Below are 18,879 nucleotides of genomic sequence, written 5' to 3'. Positions count from 1 at the left end.
CAGTTATACAAAGGAATGCTGTTACGGTGTCAGCCCTGTTATTATACATGAGTCAAAAGTTTCAGACAGTATGGGTTGAAAGAAAAGTTTCAATGCTCAGGAATTTGTTTTAGATGGTCTTTACAGAATTAAAGTTTTCCTGAGAAGGTTTCCGACATTAAAAGGTACAAATTGGATGCAAATTGGGAATGCACGTTCTCGTAATCCCGTAAAAACATTTTTAGTACATCTTTTGTTTATGAGAGAGCCATATGTTTTCCACATGCAAGTTTAAAAACAATATATAGCTTATTTATTAACCTTTTTTCAGTTTATAAAATACAAAAATTGAAACAAGAACAACGAAATACAAGAAAATAACAAACAGGAACACAGAAACCCCCCCCCCCCCCCCCCCCCCCCCATCAACAGCAAAAAAAAAGAAAACAGAACTGGCTACACCAATTAACATAGCCCCTCCCCCCCACCCCGGCCCACCTCGATAGGAACAAGCCTCCCACCACCCCCACACCAGCACACCACGGTAGGAACCTCCCCCAGCAGCTAACAGTGACCTCTGTGAAGTAGACGATAAACAGTCGCCATCTCTGGTAGAACCCTTGAATTGACCCCCCTCATGGTGGATTGAACCTTGTCAAAGGCTCAGCAAAACATGTGCGTATAGCTGGCCCCCTCAGACAGTGCCCGCACCCGACCTCAACCCCACAAAAAAGTGACTCATTCTCCCTCTGGTTAGGTGTGACCTAAACACTACCTGAAAGCAGGACTAAACTCAGCCTCGCACACGAGGACTTAGCGTTCAATCTATGGAGGGCCTCATTCCACACCTCATCCTCCAGCAGGGCCCCAGCTCCTCCTCCCACTGGGCGCCCACCGCACCCTCACCAAAGCCGAGGCCTCCGCGAGAACCCATTCATATATACCGGACTGCATGACCCTCCTCTGACCCCGCACACAAAAGGATCTTCTCAATCAAGAAGGATGATGGTGCCGCTGGGAATGTCGGGAACGTTTGGCCAACAAAACTTCGTACCTGAAGCTACTTAAATGAATCCGGGCCCGAGATGCCAAACTTCCCTTTCAATTCCACCAGGCTGGAAAATCATCCCTCCAGGAAAAGGTCACATAATCCCTCCAGCCCTTCCCCCTCACAGTCCAAACCAAGTGTGGCATCCAGCCTCGCTGGCTCACACAGGTGGTTCACACAAACGGGGGCCAGCCATGATACTGATCCCAGTTTAAAATGTTGGTGGAGTTGCCTCCATATTTTTAAAATGGAGACCGCCACCTGGTTTGCCGAGTACTTTGCTGGTGGGAACGGAAGAGAAGCCATCACCAGTGCGCCCTTACCGGACTCCCTGCACCATCCAGACACCATCCGCTCCCAGGTAGATCCCGGGTCCCCACACCATCCACTCCCAGGTAGATCCCGGGTCCCCACACCATCCACTCCCAGGTAGATCCCGGGTCCCCACACCATCCGCTCCCAGGTAGATCCCGGGTCCCCACACCATCCGCTCCCAGGTAGATCCCAGATACCCACACCATCCACTCCCAGGTAGATCCCAGATACCCACACCATCCACTCCCAGGTAGATCCCGGGTCCCCACACCATCCGCTCCCAGGTAGATCCCGGGTCCCCACACCATCCGCTCCCAGGTAGATCCCAGGTCCCCACACCATCCGCTCCCAGGTAGATCCCGGGTCCCCACACCATCCACTCCCAGGTAGATCCCGGGTCCCCACACCATCCGCTCCCAGGTAGATCCCGGGTCCCCACACCATCCGCTCCCAGGTAGATCACGGGTCCCCACACCATCCGCTCCCAGGTAGATCCCGGGTCCCCACACCATCCGCTCCCAGGTAGATCCCGGGTCCCCACACCATCCACTCCCAGGTAGTTCCGGGTCCCCACACTATCCGCTCCCAGGTAGATCCCAGATACCCACACCATCTGCTCCCAGGTAGATCCCGGGTCCCCACACCATCCACTCCCAGGTAGTTCCGGGTCCCCACACCATCCGCTCCCAGGTAGATCCCAGATACCCACACCATCTGCTCCCAGGTAGATCCCGGGTCCCCACACCATCTGCTCCCAGGTAGATCCCGGGTCCCCACACCATCCACTCCCAGGTAGTTCCGGGTCCCCACACCACCCGCTCCCAGGTAGTTCCGGGTCCCCACACCATCCTCTCCCAGGTAGATCCCGGGTCCCCACACCATCCACTCCCAGGTAGATCCCAGATAACCACACCATCTGCTCCCAGGTAGATCCCGGGTCCCCACACCATCCGCTCCCAGGTAGATCCCGGGTCCCCACACCATCCTCTCCCAGGTAGATCCTGGGTCGCCACACCATCCGCTCCCAGGTAGATCCCGGGTCCCCACACCATCCGCTCCCAGATAGATCCTGGGTCCCCACACCATCCGCTCCCAGGTAGATCCCAGATAACCACACCAACCACTCCCAGGTAGATCCCGGGTCCCCACACCATCTGCTCCAAGGTAGATCCCAGATAACCACACCATCCACTCCCAGGTAGATCCCGGGTCCCCACACCATCCGCTCCCAGGTAGATCCCGGGTCCCCACACCATCCGCTCCCAGGTAGATCCCGGGTCCCCACACCATCCGCTCCCAGGTAGATCCAGGGTCCCCACACCATCCTCTCCCAGGTAGATCCTGGGTCCCCACACCATCCGCTCCCAGGTAGATCCCGGGTCCCCACACCATCCGCTCCCAGGTAGATCCCGGGTCCCCACACCATCCGCTCCAGGTAGATCCCGGGTTCCCACACCATCCGCTACCAGGTAGATCCCGTTCCCCACCCCATCCGCTCCCAGATAGATTGCGGGTTCCCACACCATCCGCTCCCAGGTACATCCCAGATACCCACACCATCCTCTCCCAGGTCGATCCCAGATACCCACACCATCCTCCCCCAGGTAGATCCCTGATACCCACACCATCCGCTTCCAGGTAGATCCCGGGTCCCCACACCATCCTCTCCCAGGTAGATCCCAGGTACCCACACCATCCGCTCCCAGGTAGATCCCGGGTCCTCACACCATCCGCTCCCAGATGGATCCTGGGTCCCCACACCATCTGCTCCTGGGTAGATCCCGGGTCCCCACACCATCCGCTCCCAAGTAGATCCCGGGTCCCCACACCATCTGCTCCCAGGTAGATGCCGGGTCCCCACACCATCCGCTCCCAGGTAGATCCCGGGTCCCCACACCATCCACTCCCAGGTAGATCCTGGGTCCCCACACCATCCACTCCCAGGTAGATCCCGGGTCCCCACACCATCCGCTCCCAGGTAGATCCCGGGTCCCCACACCATCCGCTCCCAGGTAGATCCCGGGTCCCCACACCATCCGCTCCCAGGTAGATCCCGGGTCCCCACACCATCCTCTCCCAGGTAGATCCCGGGTCCCCACACTATCCTCTCCCAGGTAGATCCCGGGTCCCCACACCATCTGCTCCCAGGTAGATCCCAGATAACCACACCATCCGCTCCCAGATAGATCCCGGATCCCCACACCATCCGCTCCCAGGTAGATCCCAGATAACCACACCAAACACTCCCAGGTAGATCCCGGGTCCCCACACCATCCGCTCCCAGGTAAATCCCAGATAACCACACCATCCGCTCCCAGGTAGATCCCGGGTCCCCACACCACCCGCTCCCAGGTAGATCCTGGGTCCCCACACCATCCACTCCCAGGTAGATCCCGGGTCCCCACACCAGCTGCTCCCAGGTAGATCCTGGGTCCCCACACCATCCACTCCCAGGTAGATCCCGGGTCCCCACACCATCCGCTCCCAGGTAGATCCCGGGTCCCCACACCATCCGCTCCCAGGTAGTTCCGGGTCCCCACACCATCCGCTCCCAGGTAGATCCCAGGTCCCCACACCATCCGCTCCCAGGTAGATCCCGGGTCCCCACACCATCCGCTCCCAGGTAGATCCCAGATACCCGCACCATCCTCTCCCAGGTAGATCCCAGATACCCGCACCATCCGCTCCCAGGTAGATCCCGGGTCCCCACACCATCCGCTCCCAGGTAGATCCCGGGTCCCCACACCATCCGCTCCCAGGTAGATCCCAGATACCCGCACCATCCGCTCCCAGGTAGATCCCGGGTCCCCACACCATCCGCTCCCAGGTAGTTCCGGGTCCCCACACCATCCACTCCCAGGTAGATCCCGGGTCCCCACACCATCCGCTCCCAGGTAGATCCCGGGTCCCCACACCATCCGCTCCCAGGTAGTTCCGGGTCCCCACACCATCCGCTCCCAGGTAGATCCCGGGTCCCCACACCATCCGCTCCCAGGTAGATCCCGAGTCCCCACACCATCCGTTCCCATGCATATCCCGGGTCCCCACACCATCCGTTCCCATGCATATCCCGGGTCCCCACACCATCCGCTCCCATGCATATCCCAGGTCCCCACACCATCCCAACACCTTCTCTGCATTAGCAGCCCAATAATAAAATATTAAGTTCGGCAGCACAAGATCTCCGGCTGTCTAACTCTCTGTAAAACAACTCTCCGAATCATCGCAGATTTGCCCGCTCATACGAAGGCCGATATCCTCCCCCCCGCCCCCCGCCTCCAGCCCTCCCCCCTCTCACCACCACCAAAGAATGGTTTGGTAAGAAAAACCAGAAGACATTGAAATAGAAACAGAAATCATGGCAAAATGTTCACCTTAATTGACTGGAACCTACCCGCCAGGAACAAATGAATGTTGTCCCACCTTTGTAGGTCAGATTTGGCCTTCTTCACCAGGCTGGTATAATTCAGCTTGCGGACTTGGGCCCAATGTCGAGCCACCAGGACTCCCAGATACCAGAAGCTGGACCTGGCCAAGTGAAATGGTAGTACCCCCAGACTGTCTCTGAAAATCCTCTCACTTCTCCAAATTTAATTTGTATCCAGAAAAGGATCCAAAACTCTTCAGTGTCCTCTTTATGCCACCCATGGTGGACCAGGTCCTGCACATATGACAAAAGATCATCTGCATTCAGGGACACCTTGGCCGGGATTCTCCGAAATCCCGGCCAAGTGTTGACGCTGGCGTAAACACTTCCAGTGGCCCCGGCCAGCGCTGCGTCGACCGTGCAGGCGCGATTGGCGCCGCCGGAGAATGTCCACTCTCGGCGTAGCGGGAATTTCCCACGGCACCGGCAATTCTCCGACCGGTCATGGGCTCGGAGAATCCCGGCCCTTATGTTCCACTCCACTCCTAACTATCCCTCTCCAGTTGTCCAAGGCCCTCAGGACAATGGCCAATGGCTCAATCGCCAATGCGAACAGTAGGGGATACACCGGACTCCCCTACCTCATGCCCCTGTGTAGCTGAAAAATTACCCAAACTCATGGTATTTGTACAAACACTGGCCAATGGAGCCTTTGTCGGCAGACATACCCAAGACACAAACCTGGGACCCAACCGAAACCTCTCCAAAACCACGAAGGGTGCCCCCTATCAAACGCCTTTTCTACATCTAATGGCACCATCATGTCCGGCCTGGACACCGGGGTAAAAACCATATTCAGCGGTCGCTGCACATTGGACAACAATCTTCGGCCCTTTACAAATCCCGTCTGGTCCTCCTAACTACCCCCGGAAGACAAGGTTCCTACCTCAATGCCAGAAACTTAGCCAACAACTTAGCATCTACGTTAAGGAGTGAAATAGGGCGGGATGACCCACATTCTGCAGGACACCTGTCTTTTTCAGGATATGGGATAAGTGAGATGAAGCATCGCTGGAAGGAAACCCTGGGACAAAGAACCATTGAAGATCCCTATCCGTAACGGAACCAGCTGGTCTGTGAACCTCTTGTGAAATTCCACCGGGAACCCGTCAGGCCCCGGTGCCTACCCTGTTTGCATCTGTCCTTTCGCTGTTCAGAGTGCCCCTAAAAGCAACGGTGCCTCCAGCTCATCCCACATTTCCTCCCAAACATCGGGTAACTCCAAGCCCTCGAGAAACTCTGTCATCCCCGATTTCCTCTGGTAGCTCTGACCTGTAAAGCCTCTCATAAACTTTATCTGGGACGGAAGCCAGCCTATCTCCCTCATCCCTGACCTGGATAATCTCCCAAGAGGCAACCTACCACCTTAGCTGGTGAGCCAAGAGACGTCTGGCTTTCTCCCCATAGTTATTTATAGGTAACCCCCCACAGGCACCCAAACTAGTGCACCACCCTATCAGTAGGCAGCAGGGGAAACTATGTCTGCAGCTTTTTCCAGCTTTCCAGGAATTCCGGAGTTGGGTGACTTGAATATCTACTGTCCACTTCTAAAATGTCATCAACTAACTTCCTAGCCTCCCTGTCCATGTGTGTCTTATACGATATAATGTCCCCTCTAATCACCACCTTCAGTGCATCCCATAGAATATGATGTGGAGATGGACTGGGGTGGGCACAGTAAGAAGTCTCACAACACCATCAGGTTGAAGTCCTCAGGTTTATTTGGAATCACTAGCTTTGGGAGCGCTACTCAGGCCTCACCTGATGAAGGAGCTGTGCTCCGAAAGTTAGTGATTCCAAATCAACCTCTTGGACTTTAACCTGGTGTTGTGAGACTCCTTACTGTCCCATAGAATAGAGGACAAACCATCCCATTGAACTCCACATATTCCTCTGTGGTTCTTGAAGCCAGCCACGCAAAGCCCCACGTCCGCCAAAAGCCCCACATCCATCCTCCATCCTGCGCCAGCCCTGACTTCAGCACTAAATCTATGAAATGTGGAGCGTGGTCTGAGATGACAATCGCCGAGTATTCTGCCTTTCTCACCCGAGAAAGAAGAGACCTGCCCATCATAAAGTAATCCATTCCCCCAGGATGCATAAACCATCGCTCCCGCTGCCTCCTCCACAAACGGCAACAGTGCCTTCGCCACCACAAAGGGGCCAACAACTTTGGCTCAGATTGGCCGAGTTGCGGATCTAAGACACAATTTAAATCATCCCCCAGAATCAGTTGATGATTATCTCGCAGCATTACCTAACAGCCGCGTTGCGCCCGGCGCAGATCCGTGCGGTCCGATTAGATCGCGGGAGAGGCTATAATCAGGACCCGCGCCGGGTGTCAATCGATTTCCAATCTAATCGGCCCGCTCCTGTTATCGGGGGAGGGAGGGGAGGGGCAGGGGTGGGGCGGGGGGGAGAGGCAGGGGGGGTGGAGGGGCGGGGCAGGGGGAGCCCAAAGGGGAGACTGACCAGGTCCGGGGTGGGGGGGTTTGGTCGCCATCTGTGGGGGGATCGTAACTGGGCTGCGGGGCGCCTGCAAGTCTGACAGGCCATCCCCTCGATTGCATACACCCATAACAGGGGCAACATCAGCTGCTGCCTGCCCCCCCCCCCCCCCCCCCCCCTCCCGAACATCCCCAGGACAGAGACCTGTCCACGGTTATACGGTGAAGGCCTCTGGTTGCACAGCTGAAGGCTATCGCTAATAGGGAATTGCCATTGTTTTTTATATGAGCACTTCACAGCTGTCGAGTGGAATTCTGGGTCCTAGTCTGCGGGGCAGCACGGTAGCATGGTGGTTAGCATCAATGCTTCACAGCTCCAGGGTCCCAGGTTCGGTTCCCGGCTGGGTCACTGTCTGTGCGGAGTCTGCACGTCCTCCCCGTGTGTGCGTGGGTTTCCTCCGGGTGCTCCGGTTTCCTCCCACAGTCCAAAGATGTGCGTGTTAGGTGGATTGGCCATGCTAAATTGCCCGTAGTGTAAGGTTAATGGGTTACGGGTATATGGGTTACGTGGGTTTAAGTAGGGTGATCATTGCTCGGCACAATATCGAGGGCAGAAGGGCCTGTTCTGTGCTGTACTGTTCTATGTTCTATGTCTCCGGCAGGTGCTATTGCCGAGGATCCAAATCAAAATGTCAGGCCTGGACACTTTGCTGAAATACTGGAGGCGTCGACACTACAGAAGCAGCAGCTAACAATTTACCTGAGCCCGGTCCAAGTAATGTTCCTGGCAGGGATCTGGGGTCCGGTGCCCAGGGGAACCTGCTGTGGTCGGGGGGTAAATAAGGTGAGAGTGAATGCCTTTGATATCAAGGCAGCATTCGACCATGTGACATTACATGGGGATGTTTAGCTCACAGGGCTAATCGCTGGCTTTGAAAGCAGACCAAGGCAAGCCAGCAGCACGGTGTCCCGTAACAGCCTCCCCGAACAGGCGCCGGAATGTGGCGACTAGGGGCTTTTCACAGTAACTTAATTTGAAGCCTACTTGTGACAATAAGCGATTTCATTTCATTTCATCAAGGGGCCCTGGCTAAATTGAAGTCAATGGAAATCGGGGAAAACTTGCTGCTGGTTGAAGTCAGCATACCTGGCAAAAAGGAAGATGGTTGTGGTTGTTGGAAGTGAATCATCTTAGTCCCGGGACATTGTTAAAGGAGTTCCTCAGGGGACTGCCTTGGGCTCGACCGTCCTCAGCTTCTTCATTAGTCCATCATAGGTTGGCATTTTGTGCAGCCTTCAATTGAAATTGTGGCTCCTGAGCTGCTGAAGCAATCTGCATCCATCTGCAGCAAGACCTGGCCGACACATTCAGGCTCAGGTTGATAAGTGGCGGATAACCTTGGCTAACATTCCATTACCCCCCTAATTGCTTGCTCTACATGCACACTAACCTTTTGTGATTAGTGCTAATATAGATCCCTCTGTGCTGAACCATTCTGCGATCTCGCTCCATCCATGATGTGGAGATGTCGGCGTTGGACTGGGATGGGCACAGTAAGAAGTCTTACAACACCAGGTTAATGTTTGGAATCACTAGCTTTCGGAGCACAGCTCCTTCAGGACTCCTTGTGGAGTCTGGGAAATCTTAACTCCAAGGCCTCAACTATACGCTCATTGTCAATCTTTTGCCCAAAACCAAAAAAAAAAAAGACACAATTATAATCTGGACTTTCTTGGCTTCTGGTAATGGACTGCTGGGTCTGCTCTGCTTCATATTCCATGAAGTCAGTTAAGGTTCTTGCTAATGATTACGAGAGAGTAATCATGCGAGAAAATCTGTGCTCATATTGGATGAGCTGAGTTTGGCTGGCACTCACTATTGATTCCTTTGCTTCGACAATCGAGATTATCTGCTTGATAGAACAATAGCTGGTATTTATAAAGCCCCTTTAATGAGATCAAATGTCCCAAGGCATTTCACGTGGGCTGTAAAGCAATACTTCACACTGAGCTGTGTCGGGAGATATTAGGTCAGGTGGCTAAAAGCTTGGTCAAAGTGGTAGACCACATGGAGTATCTTAAAGGCAGACAAAGAGGCAGGAAGGTTTTGGGGGAAGGAATTCCAGAGTTTAGGATCTTGGCAGCTGAAGGCACAGCCACGTAGCGGGAGGAAGGTAATCTGGGATGGTCAAGAGGCTGGAATTAAGGGCAGCACGGTGGGTTAGCACCGCTGCCTCATGGCGCCGAGGTCCCAGGTTCGATCCCGGCTCTGGGTCACTGTCCGTGTGGAGTTTCCACATTCTCCCCATGTCTGCGTGGGTTTCGCCCCCACAACCCAAAGATGTGCAGGGTAGGTGGATTGACCACGCTAAATTGTCCCTTAATTGGACAAAATTAATTGGGTGTCCTTAAAAAAAAAAGAGGCTGGAATTAGACAAGCTTGCCAGCTTTCTGACCCCTGTACTCGCCGAGCTGCTCACAATTTTTCACATATCTCCAAACACCCCTTGTTTATTGTATGAGAGTCACCACCTTCTCCTTCACATCTCCCCAGGACCCAGCTGTTGATCACTCAGTTGCCTCCTTTTACTCAAGAACATAGGAGCAGGAGCAGAACGTTCAGCCCCTCCGGCCTGTTCCCTATTCAATGAGATCATGGTTGATCGGTTCCCCTTGCCCACTGTGTCTTACTATTCCTTAATACTGCTATTAAGGTGATAGGAGTTCCACACTCCTATCACCATTTCTGTAAGTTTCCTAACTTCTTTCCTGAATGACCAATGTAAGAAAAATAAAGGTCGTTTTAAGGGGTTTATATTTGTATTGGTAAATATTATAAATAAGAGGCTGAATTATCCGTCTCCCAAAGCTGGCAGCTAAATTTGCGATCGGGCAGACATTAGTGGGTAATACAAAAATCGCGATTTGCGCCTGGCACCGATTCCGATGCCACCTCCTGTCCCCCACAGGAGACGTTAGTGGAGTTTGCGCCTGTGTCGTCAAGCCCGATTTGAATCTTATTAGCGGGTTGGACACAGTCTGTCCCACGCCTCCACAGTGCTTCAACCCCTTCAGGCAGGAGTCAAGCGGGTACAAAGTGGTGCAAGTATTTACGAGCGGGGCCTGGATGCCATGGCTATTGAGGGGTAACGAGATGCTGAGAAAACTCCAAAGTCTTGTCAGGCTTGCTGGCGGATGGCTGCCTGGCCGCAGTAGCAGGTAATGACTTGGTGCCAAGCCCCTGGACTCTGGGCGTCGTCCTCGGGATCGGGGTGAGTTAAATACACGCCTCAGATGCTCCTTACAGATTCCTGGCTGTTCACACTGCTGACTGCTCTGTGGGTCAGGGAGTCTCTGCTCATGTGGGAGCCCACCCAGCCCACCCCTCTGGAAACTCTCATACTCCAGCAGTATCATCAAGGGGATGGGCATGGCAATGCTCAGTTGCTGCCCCCCCCACCCCCCCCCACCCCCCAGGTGTAGGCACTCCTCAGAAGCGCAGCTCCACTGCAGAGGAAGCAGGAGATTAACAGAGCTCACCCCAACCTGCACCGTGCCCCTTGCAAACCCCCCCCCCGGCACACTGCCCCTCTCGGAGCGGAGACCTCATCAGTGACACCCGCCCCTCAGGGTCATCAGCTGCTTCTCCTCCTGATGAGACTGGCAGCACTGACTGCCTCTGCCACCTCCTCCCAAGCACTGTTCAGTGTCTAGTGCCCACCCTGAGGAAGAAGGCCTCCCTCCTCTCTTCAGCGGCATCGAGCAGCGGGTCCACCTCAGACTCCTGAAATCGAGGGGGGCGGGGTGGTAGGTCTTCTCTGAGCCATCTTTTTTTTTTTCTAAATTTAGGTTACCCAATTATTTTTTCCAATTAAGGGGCAATTTATCGTGGCCAATCCACCTACTCTGCACATTTTTGGGTTGTGGGGGCGAAACCCACGCAGACACGGGGAGAATGTGCAAACTCCACATGGACAGTGACCCAGAGCCGGGATCGAACCTAGGACCTCAGCGCCGTGAGGCGGTTGTGCTAACCACTAGGCCACCGTGCTGCCCTTTCTCTGAGCCATCTTTGTGGCTAAATGAGAATGTGTGGTGGGTGGAGAGCTTCGAAACAGCTTCAGCTTGTCAGGCACATTCCTGCCCCAGTGCTCCACTGCCAGCGAGGATGGGGATTGCTTCCCAATGGGGGGTCTCCCTATTACAAGGGGCCCTGTGGGGGAGGGGGGTCTCCGTATCACAGGAGTTCCTGTGGAGGATCTCTCTATTACAGGGGACTCTGTGAGGGGTCCCCCTATAACAGGAGTCCCTCGGGGGAACGGGTCGAGTGACCCCCATACTGGACGTAGGGGGTCCCAGGCAATCGGGGGTGTGGGCTGCTGTGGTGGGCGGGGAGGAGTTGGGGCCTATTTGTGGTGCGGGGAGGTGGTCATGTGACCTCACTCTCGGGCTGCCCGCTCAAGATGGCAGCATACTAGCGGGATTCTCTGGGAATCCCTTGTATTCCACGCCATTCATGAATTTGCATGGCGTGGAACACTGAATTGCATCCTGCTTTATGACCCCAAGGGGATTGTAAATCTGTGCAATTCAGCTACGGCGGGAGAACCTGGGGTGAGATTCTCCCATCGGGCGGCTACGTGCTGACACCGGCGTAAAAACGGGAATGTTTTACTCCAGCATTGGCGCCCTTTCCAGGACCCCATTCTGCGGCCCACGGGGGGCTAGCATGGCCCACGCCGCTCCAGCTGCCGATCCCGGCCGGAATCCGGTGCCTTGGGGTCCGCGCATGCGCAGTTGGGCCAGCGCCAGCTAGCGCATGCACAGTGGCCTTCTTCCCCGCGCTGGCCCCAACGCCAAATGGTGCAGGGCTACCGGACCCGGCGTGGAGGAAAGGAGGCCAGGGGACAGAGAGGCCGGCCCGCCGATTGGTGGGCCCCCAACGCAGGCCAGGCCACTACGGAGGCCACACCCCCGGGGTCACCCCCCCCCCCCCCCACAGGCCGCTCCCAGACCCTTCAACGCCGAGGTCCCGCCAGCTGACAGGATGTTAGAACGGCGCCGGTGGGACTCGGAGTTTTTGTGACGGCCGCTTGGCCCATTCGGGCAGGAGAATCAGTGCGCCGGCGCGTGCCGGCCCAAGCCGGAGAGTCGTTGCATACTCCGACCGGCACCTCGCCGACCACGCCGCCCCCAATGGCGCTCTGCGGAGAATCGCGTCCCGGCATCGGGGTGGCGTGGCGCAATTCACGCAGCCGGTGGAGGGTCGGAGAATCCCGACCATAGTTTCTCAAATGGAGAATTCAGCCCAAGGTATAGTCTTAAGTGGGTTTAATTTAATGTTTCTGTGCCTGGGAAGGTAAAACCTATTAAAGCTGGACAAAGGTGTTTGTATGTATGTGGGTTGGTTAAATTCCAACTATATTTCTATTGTGCTTATAGGGGGCTACTGCATGTGGGTGCTGCTTAGCAACTGGGGCCTTGTAAGGTAGAGAAGCTTTTTAGCTAATTTGATTGCAGTTGAAGAGAGGTAGTGAGCGAGAAGAAAGCTCTGCTTGAAGTAATTGGTTTAGAAGACCAGAGAGGGAACATCTCTCTCAGCTTTGCGAGAAGAAAAGCCCCACCATCGAGTAATGATTAAGAAAACAAGTGCAGAGATCTGAAGAACTGCTAGTTAAGGAAACAGAGACCAAGGTAGTGTTCAGAAGAATTGAAGTAAGAGTAAACAAAGTGTTCTGAGTTAAAGAGTCAATTGCAGTAACCAGATTTAAAGTGGGACAGCAGCTTTCAAAGATAAACCAAATGGCTGATTCATTTTACTACAGTCTTTGAACGCAATTGTGAGCCGTTTGCGCGCTGGTCAAGACAAAGAAATTCTAAAGGGTTTGTGTGAAGCCCTGTACTAGATTTACTGTTGAATGTGTAGCAGAATCTTTGTTTACAAGTGTCTCTCCAGACGTTCCTAAAAAAAATAGCTTACCTGCAGGGGCTGGCAAGGACCTGGGGAGTTTCACGCAGTTTAGGCTGTGGCATACGGGCCCTCGCACATCCGGTTCCGAGTCCACGCACGCACATGGCAGCGGCCACACCGAATGCGATGGCGGACTCGGACCAGGACCAAGAAACAAGGTCCCACCGATCTGCCCAGCGCCGCTTAATCTGACCCGCTCGATCGCTGCCCCGGCCACCCATAAGGCCCCCCCCCTCCAGTGCTGGAGCCTGCCCGCCTCCCACCAGGGCAGCCGCGGACTGAGTCCCGACCGGCCAGACCAGACATGGTTAGAACCACACCGTCGGGAACTCAGCTTGGTCGGGATCGCTGGGAGGGCCTCTGGCAATGCCCCCCCCCCCCCCCCCAGCCGCGCGCCGGGCCTGATTATCGTGTAAAAGCCGATTCTCTGCTCCCGCACCAAACGTGATTTCAGCGCGGGGCTGCGGAGAATCCAGCCCCAGCTGTGGGTTTTGGAATGAAAGTATAATTGCGAGAGAAGATTTTAAAGAGTGTTTTTGGGAGTGGAGTTTGGAAACTCTCACTTGACAATCATCTGGGAGGATTCTGAGGAGGCATCCGCAATCATTCGTTCAGAATGGAAAGTTTATGACCTTGCGTGCTTAAAAGGGACCATGTGTTAATGAGACCATTGTGAATTAATGTATACTTTGTAATCCATGTTAATCCAAAAACATGTGCGTATTGTTAAACAAAGGGGGGAGTAAAAGAGTATTTTCATTTCATTTCATTGCATAACCAACTTTTCATGTTCAATAAATCTTTTTTTCTTGTTGTTAAAACTAATTAGTGGTCCTGTGACTCTGCTCCTCCCCGTTTTATGCAACAAAAAAAGTTAATTGGTCTTTTGAGTCAAGGTTCCATTCTGGAATCTTTCTGTCTAATTTTAACATCAACTGGCTTTGATTTTACCGATTGCCCACTTGTGGAAGAATGTCCTATCAATTCCTTTCAAAAGCCTAAAAACCCAATCGAACACCCCGTTACTTTTTGTATCCAAGTGATTACAAACCTAGTTGATGTAATCTCTCTTCACAATTTAACCCTCGGAACACTGATGACTGATGAATCTGCACCAGAACATAGAACATACAGTGCAGAAGGAGGCCATTGGGCCCATCGAGTCTGCAGACCCACTTAAGACCTCACTTTTCACCGTAACCCAATAACCCCTCCTAACCTTTGTTTGGACACTAAGGGCAATGTAGCACGGCCAATCCACCTAACCTGCACGTCTTTGGACTGTGGGAGGAAACCGGAGCACCCGGAGGAAACCCACGCAGACACGGGGAGAACGTGCAGACTCCGCACAGACAGTGACCCTGCGGGGAATCGAACCAGGGACCCTGGCGCTGTGAAGCCACAGTGCTAGCCACTTGTGCTACCGTGCTGCCCACTATGCTCCTTCAAAGACCAACGTAGCCTTTCTCAGGTGTAGTGCTCTGAACTGACACAGTATCCTAAATGTGGTCTTTACCGGGGCCAATACTTGCACATATCATGAATTGGTCTCTTGGGATATTATACCCTCAAGCTGGCATCACCTTCTCTTTGAGACACCCACCCCTCAACACAGCCCCTCTGTTTGTTGACCCATCTTTAACCACCCATTTCTTCCCAATACTTTTAAATGGGGCATTGGAACCTAACTCTGTGTCCGCCACCCTCATTGCTGCCTGTTCAAATCCTTTTAGTCTTGTCCCCCCCCCCCCTCCCCTGCTCACAATGCCAACGCCTTTGATGATTGTGATGGTTGATGACCACTGATGACCTCCTGACCAAATCTATTTCCCAGGTGCCAGGTATGTGACATACTAAAACACCTTGGTGCATTTTACTGTGTTAAAGGCGTGCAATATATAAATGCAAGTTGTTGTTGCAAGTGTTCCTCTTCAGCAATAGTCTTTATTCCATGTGAGGCAAAGGGAAACTATACTTGTGGATTTCACGTCCGTTTCCTCTGTCGATTTCTAAGGATGGTGATGACTTCTGGGTTGAATTTTCACTTCAGGGGCAGGAAACTGTTCCCGCTTCCTGAATCCATCCCGAAACAGTGACTGGCCTGAAGGTTTGTCCAGGCCATCCCTTAATTGGCCGTTGAGACGGATCTGCAGTTCAATTTAAGGGCAGCAGACGGGTTCCTGAAGCCGGAGGGTTGAGACTCCTTCCTGCCTGAATCAAAGCCAGCCTTTAATGAATGATACAAAACTGAGAGGATGCTTCAATGTGGGCAATGTCTACAGGGTGGCCTGTGTCTACACCCCTACCTGAGGCAGGCAGGGATGACTTGTAGGCGTGCATGGAACATTGGCACCCAGCCTCCGAACAGTGAAACTATGACCCACTAGAATTATTTTAAGGACTAGGTTCAAGATAATATAGTTTCAGAGCAAGATGTTTCAAATGCAAGAGAATTTACAGCAAATTTCTTTGTCCGTCTGTTGTCTCCACTAGACCTAACTTGAAACAAGGAAACCATGTGTTTTTCCAGGTTAGTGTTTACCCTAAGGCAGTAATAATAATCTTATAATAATTATCTTTATTAGTGTCACAAGTAGGCTTACAGTAACACTGCAATGAAGTTACTGTGAAAATCCCTCAGTTGCCACACTCCAGCGCATGTTTGGGTACACTGAGAGGGAGAATTCAGAGTGTCCAATTCATCAAACAAGCACGTCTTTCGGGACTTGTGGGAGGAAACCGGAGCACCCGGAGAAAACGCACACAGACACGGGGAGAATGTGCCGACTCCGCACAGACAGTGACCCAAGCTGGGAATCAAACCCGAGCCCCTGGCACTGTGAGGCAACATTGCTAACCACTGTGCTCCCGTCAGTATATTGGTAGAGAAGAAGATTGGTAAATCAGCGTGAAAATAGTGTGAACCTGAAATTGCCGCATCTGCGGGAAGTTGCAGGAAAATACTGCCCCACTCCAACCCCAGCCAAAATAGCCAGGGCCCAGAACAAGGAAAGGAAACTGGCACGCCAGCTGGCTCCAGTATTTTCGAGTCCCATCCACCAGAATATAATGTAATAATAACCTTTATTATTGTCACAAGTAGGCTTACACTGCAACACCGCAATGAAGTTACAGGGAGAACGTACAGAGAACCTGGTACCCCGATGCTATGAAGCAACAGTGCTAACCACTGTGCTTCAGTGCCGCCCATATTCAGCTGCCTTTGTGTCCATAACACTTTACTGACTGAAAAAAGAAATCATGCACAGCACCGGGGGCAGTGATACTCAAATGTAATTTGAATTTGGTTTCCGGGTCATTAATCTCTCCTCTCTTGATATCCTTGTCAGATCTCATCGGGGCCATTTGATTCAAGGAACATCCTTAAAATGTTTGGCAACTCATTTATTTTTTTATTTTTTAGCACCCGACATAGGTTTAGTTACATCACAGTGTGTGGGCACAATGAGTGGTTACATTTTTCCAGTAAAAGTCATTTGGTTGAATATTTTCCAATGAAGCCGGCACCAATTGACTCACTCACAACCATTCACAATTACATACGTACTTCATAACTTCCTGTTCAGTGTTTTGACCAGTGTACTTAAAGGGGGAGTCCAGTCCAGCTTCATTCCCAAAATGGTCATGAATGGATGCTATTCAATTGAACATCAGGCATCGTTTATATTTATCGGCTGTAGTTCAAACCTACAACATAGGTTTCAGGTTTTATTCCGTTTCGGGAAATTTGACGCGAAGGTGCAAAGGTTCGAAAATCGTAGCAACAAACATGTCTGCAGTGTACTTTATCCACTTGTTTGGTAGTGCCCCTTTAAGAAAGGTCTTTATGACTGTCTGTCGTCACCACCAGCATCATAGTGGATCAGGAGGACTGGGTTAAAGATAATATGGCTTCAGAGCAAGGTGTTTCCAATATGAGAGAATTTAGAAATAACTTCCTTGTAAGTCTGATGACACCACTAGACTGCCCTTCGAACAAGGAGCCATGTGCTTCCCCAGGTTAGTGTTTAACTAATGCAGTGTACTACTAAGTAAGGCAAACATCACGCAGTATGAAGACAGTGTGAATTTCAGCACCTCTAGCTGTATTTGCCTCGGGGCGGCATGTGGCACAGTGGTTAGCACTGCTGCCTACAGCGCTGCGGACCCGGGTTCGAATCCCGGCCCTGGGTCACTGTCCGTGTGGAGTTTGCACATTCTGTCACCTCCACAAGCCCAAAAGATGTGCAGGCGAGGCGGATTGGTCACGCTACACGCTAGATTGCCCCTTAAATGGAAAGAAATAATTGGGCACTCTAAATTTATTTTAAAAAACAATTATTGAATTGACGTGGCTAGAAAAAAATCTTATCTACAGACTTAAATCTTTGTACCTTCCCTCTACCCCCCCCCTCTACCCCCCCCCTCTCCCCCCCCCCTCCCCCCCCCCCCCCCCCCCCCCCCGCCACCCCTGAGACATTGTGGTATTGAATCAAAGCCCGCTTTGCTCTGATGGATGGAAAATATGCCATGTCACTATTTGAAAGGAGGGCAGGGCAGTTATCCCGCAGTGTCCTGATCAATATTTGTCCCTCAATCAAAAAAAACATTTAACAAGATTGTTACCACATTGCTCTTTGTGGGAGTTTGCTGTGTGAAAATTGGCTGCTGTGTGTCCTGTGTTACAACTGTGGCTTCAATGGCTCTCAGGCACTTTGTGTTGAAATGCGCTGTATGAACTCAAGCCTTTTCTTCTTTCTTTCTAAATCCCTCTGAGGCCTTTTGCAGGCTCCAGGCATTGTCTGCGCGGCACAGATTATTACCTTGCCTGGTGACGGAATGGCTCATTTCACAGTCAAAGACTCAGACAGCTTTGTTGTCGTCCCTGCCTAGGGAGCTCCTCAGCCAAAGTAACTGTTGGGTTACTGTGCATTACAAGGATTGATGGGGACAAATGCTGCAGAAGTACCCTGGTTGGCATTGCTGCATGGCCCTTGCTTGTGCCAGTGCCCTCACTGTTTGGGACAGCGGCTACTTCCAGTTATGCAACAGAAAAAGTTTCCATTCCCCCATCCTTCTGCTAGTGGGAAAACCCAATGGAATTTGCAAGCGGTGGAAAATGCTGACCTGGCCAGCAACACCCACATCCCGTGAAAGAATTGAAAAAACCTCTTGGCCTTAAAGTCGTCTCTAGAATTGCGACCAATGCATATAATATTTTGATTTGATGAATCCTGTAATCCATGGGATTTAGAATGATAGCAAATAGTGGGTGGGTTACGAGGTTACGAGTGAGGTCTGTGCAGTCTGCGAATATATCAGGACTGAAAGACTGTGCTGGACTTTGAACAAAATGAGGACTAAAATGGATAGCCCCCAAAAATGGGTGGAGGGATTCCTGTGAACTATTAACCCCAGCTGCAGATTGCAATGCAGAACGTCCAAAGCTGGTTTAGCTCACTGGGCTAAATCGCTGGCTTTTAAAGCAGACCAAGCAGGCCAGTAGCAAGGTTCGATTCCCATAACAGCCTTCCCGGACAGGCGCCGGAATGTGGCGACTAGGGGCTTTTCACAGTAACTTCATTGAAGCCTACTCGTGACAATAAGCGATTTTCATTTTCATTTCATTCAACTCTGAAATGCCTGCTTGTTTAACTGATGTCTGCACTGGCATTAACATTGGCAGCGGTAA

General features: G+C 52.5%; 1 protein-coding gene across 5 annotated transcripts in view; it reads left to right on the top strand.

Moving 5' to 3' along the window:
- LOC119950713 (protein polyglycylase TTLL10-like) overlaps positions 1-18,879 on the top strand; it is a 178,161-nt gene that overhangs the window by 59,840 nt on the left and 99,442 nt on the right. Inside the window, exon 1 of one of the 5 annotated variants that reach the window (XM_038773387.1) lies at positions 15,057-15,717. The exons of 3 other annotated variants lie outside the window; for them this stretch is intronic. In XM_038773387.1, the coding sequence (XP_038629315.1) occupies positions 15,704-15,717 (14 nt within the window). In that variant the 5' untranslated portion in view covers positions 15,057-15,703. Of the gene's footprint in view, positions 1-15,056; positions 15,718-17,067; positions 17,208-18,879 lie in introns of those variants that run through there. One more of the 5 variants, XM_038773388.1, reaches the window with a different exon arrangement.

This window comes from Scyliorhinus canicula, chromosome 16, assembly GCF_902713615.1.
Source record: "Scyliorhinus canicula chromosome 16, sScyCan1.1, whole genome shotgun sequence".
NCBI classification, from domain to species: Eukaryota; Metazoa; Chordata; class Chondrichthyes; order Carcharhiniformes; family Scyliorhinidae; genus Scyliorhinus; species Scyliorhinus canicula.
The sequence above is the reverse complement of the archived record's forward strand: the minus strand, read 5'-3'. Positions and strand labels throughout refer to the sequence as shown.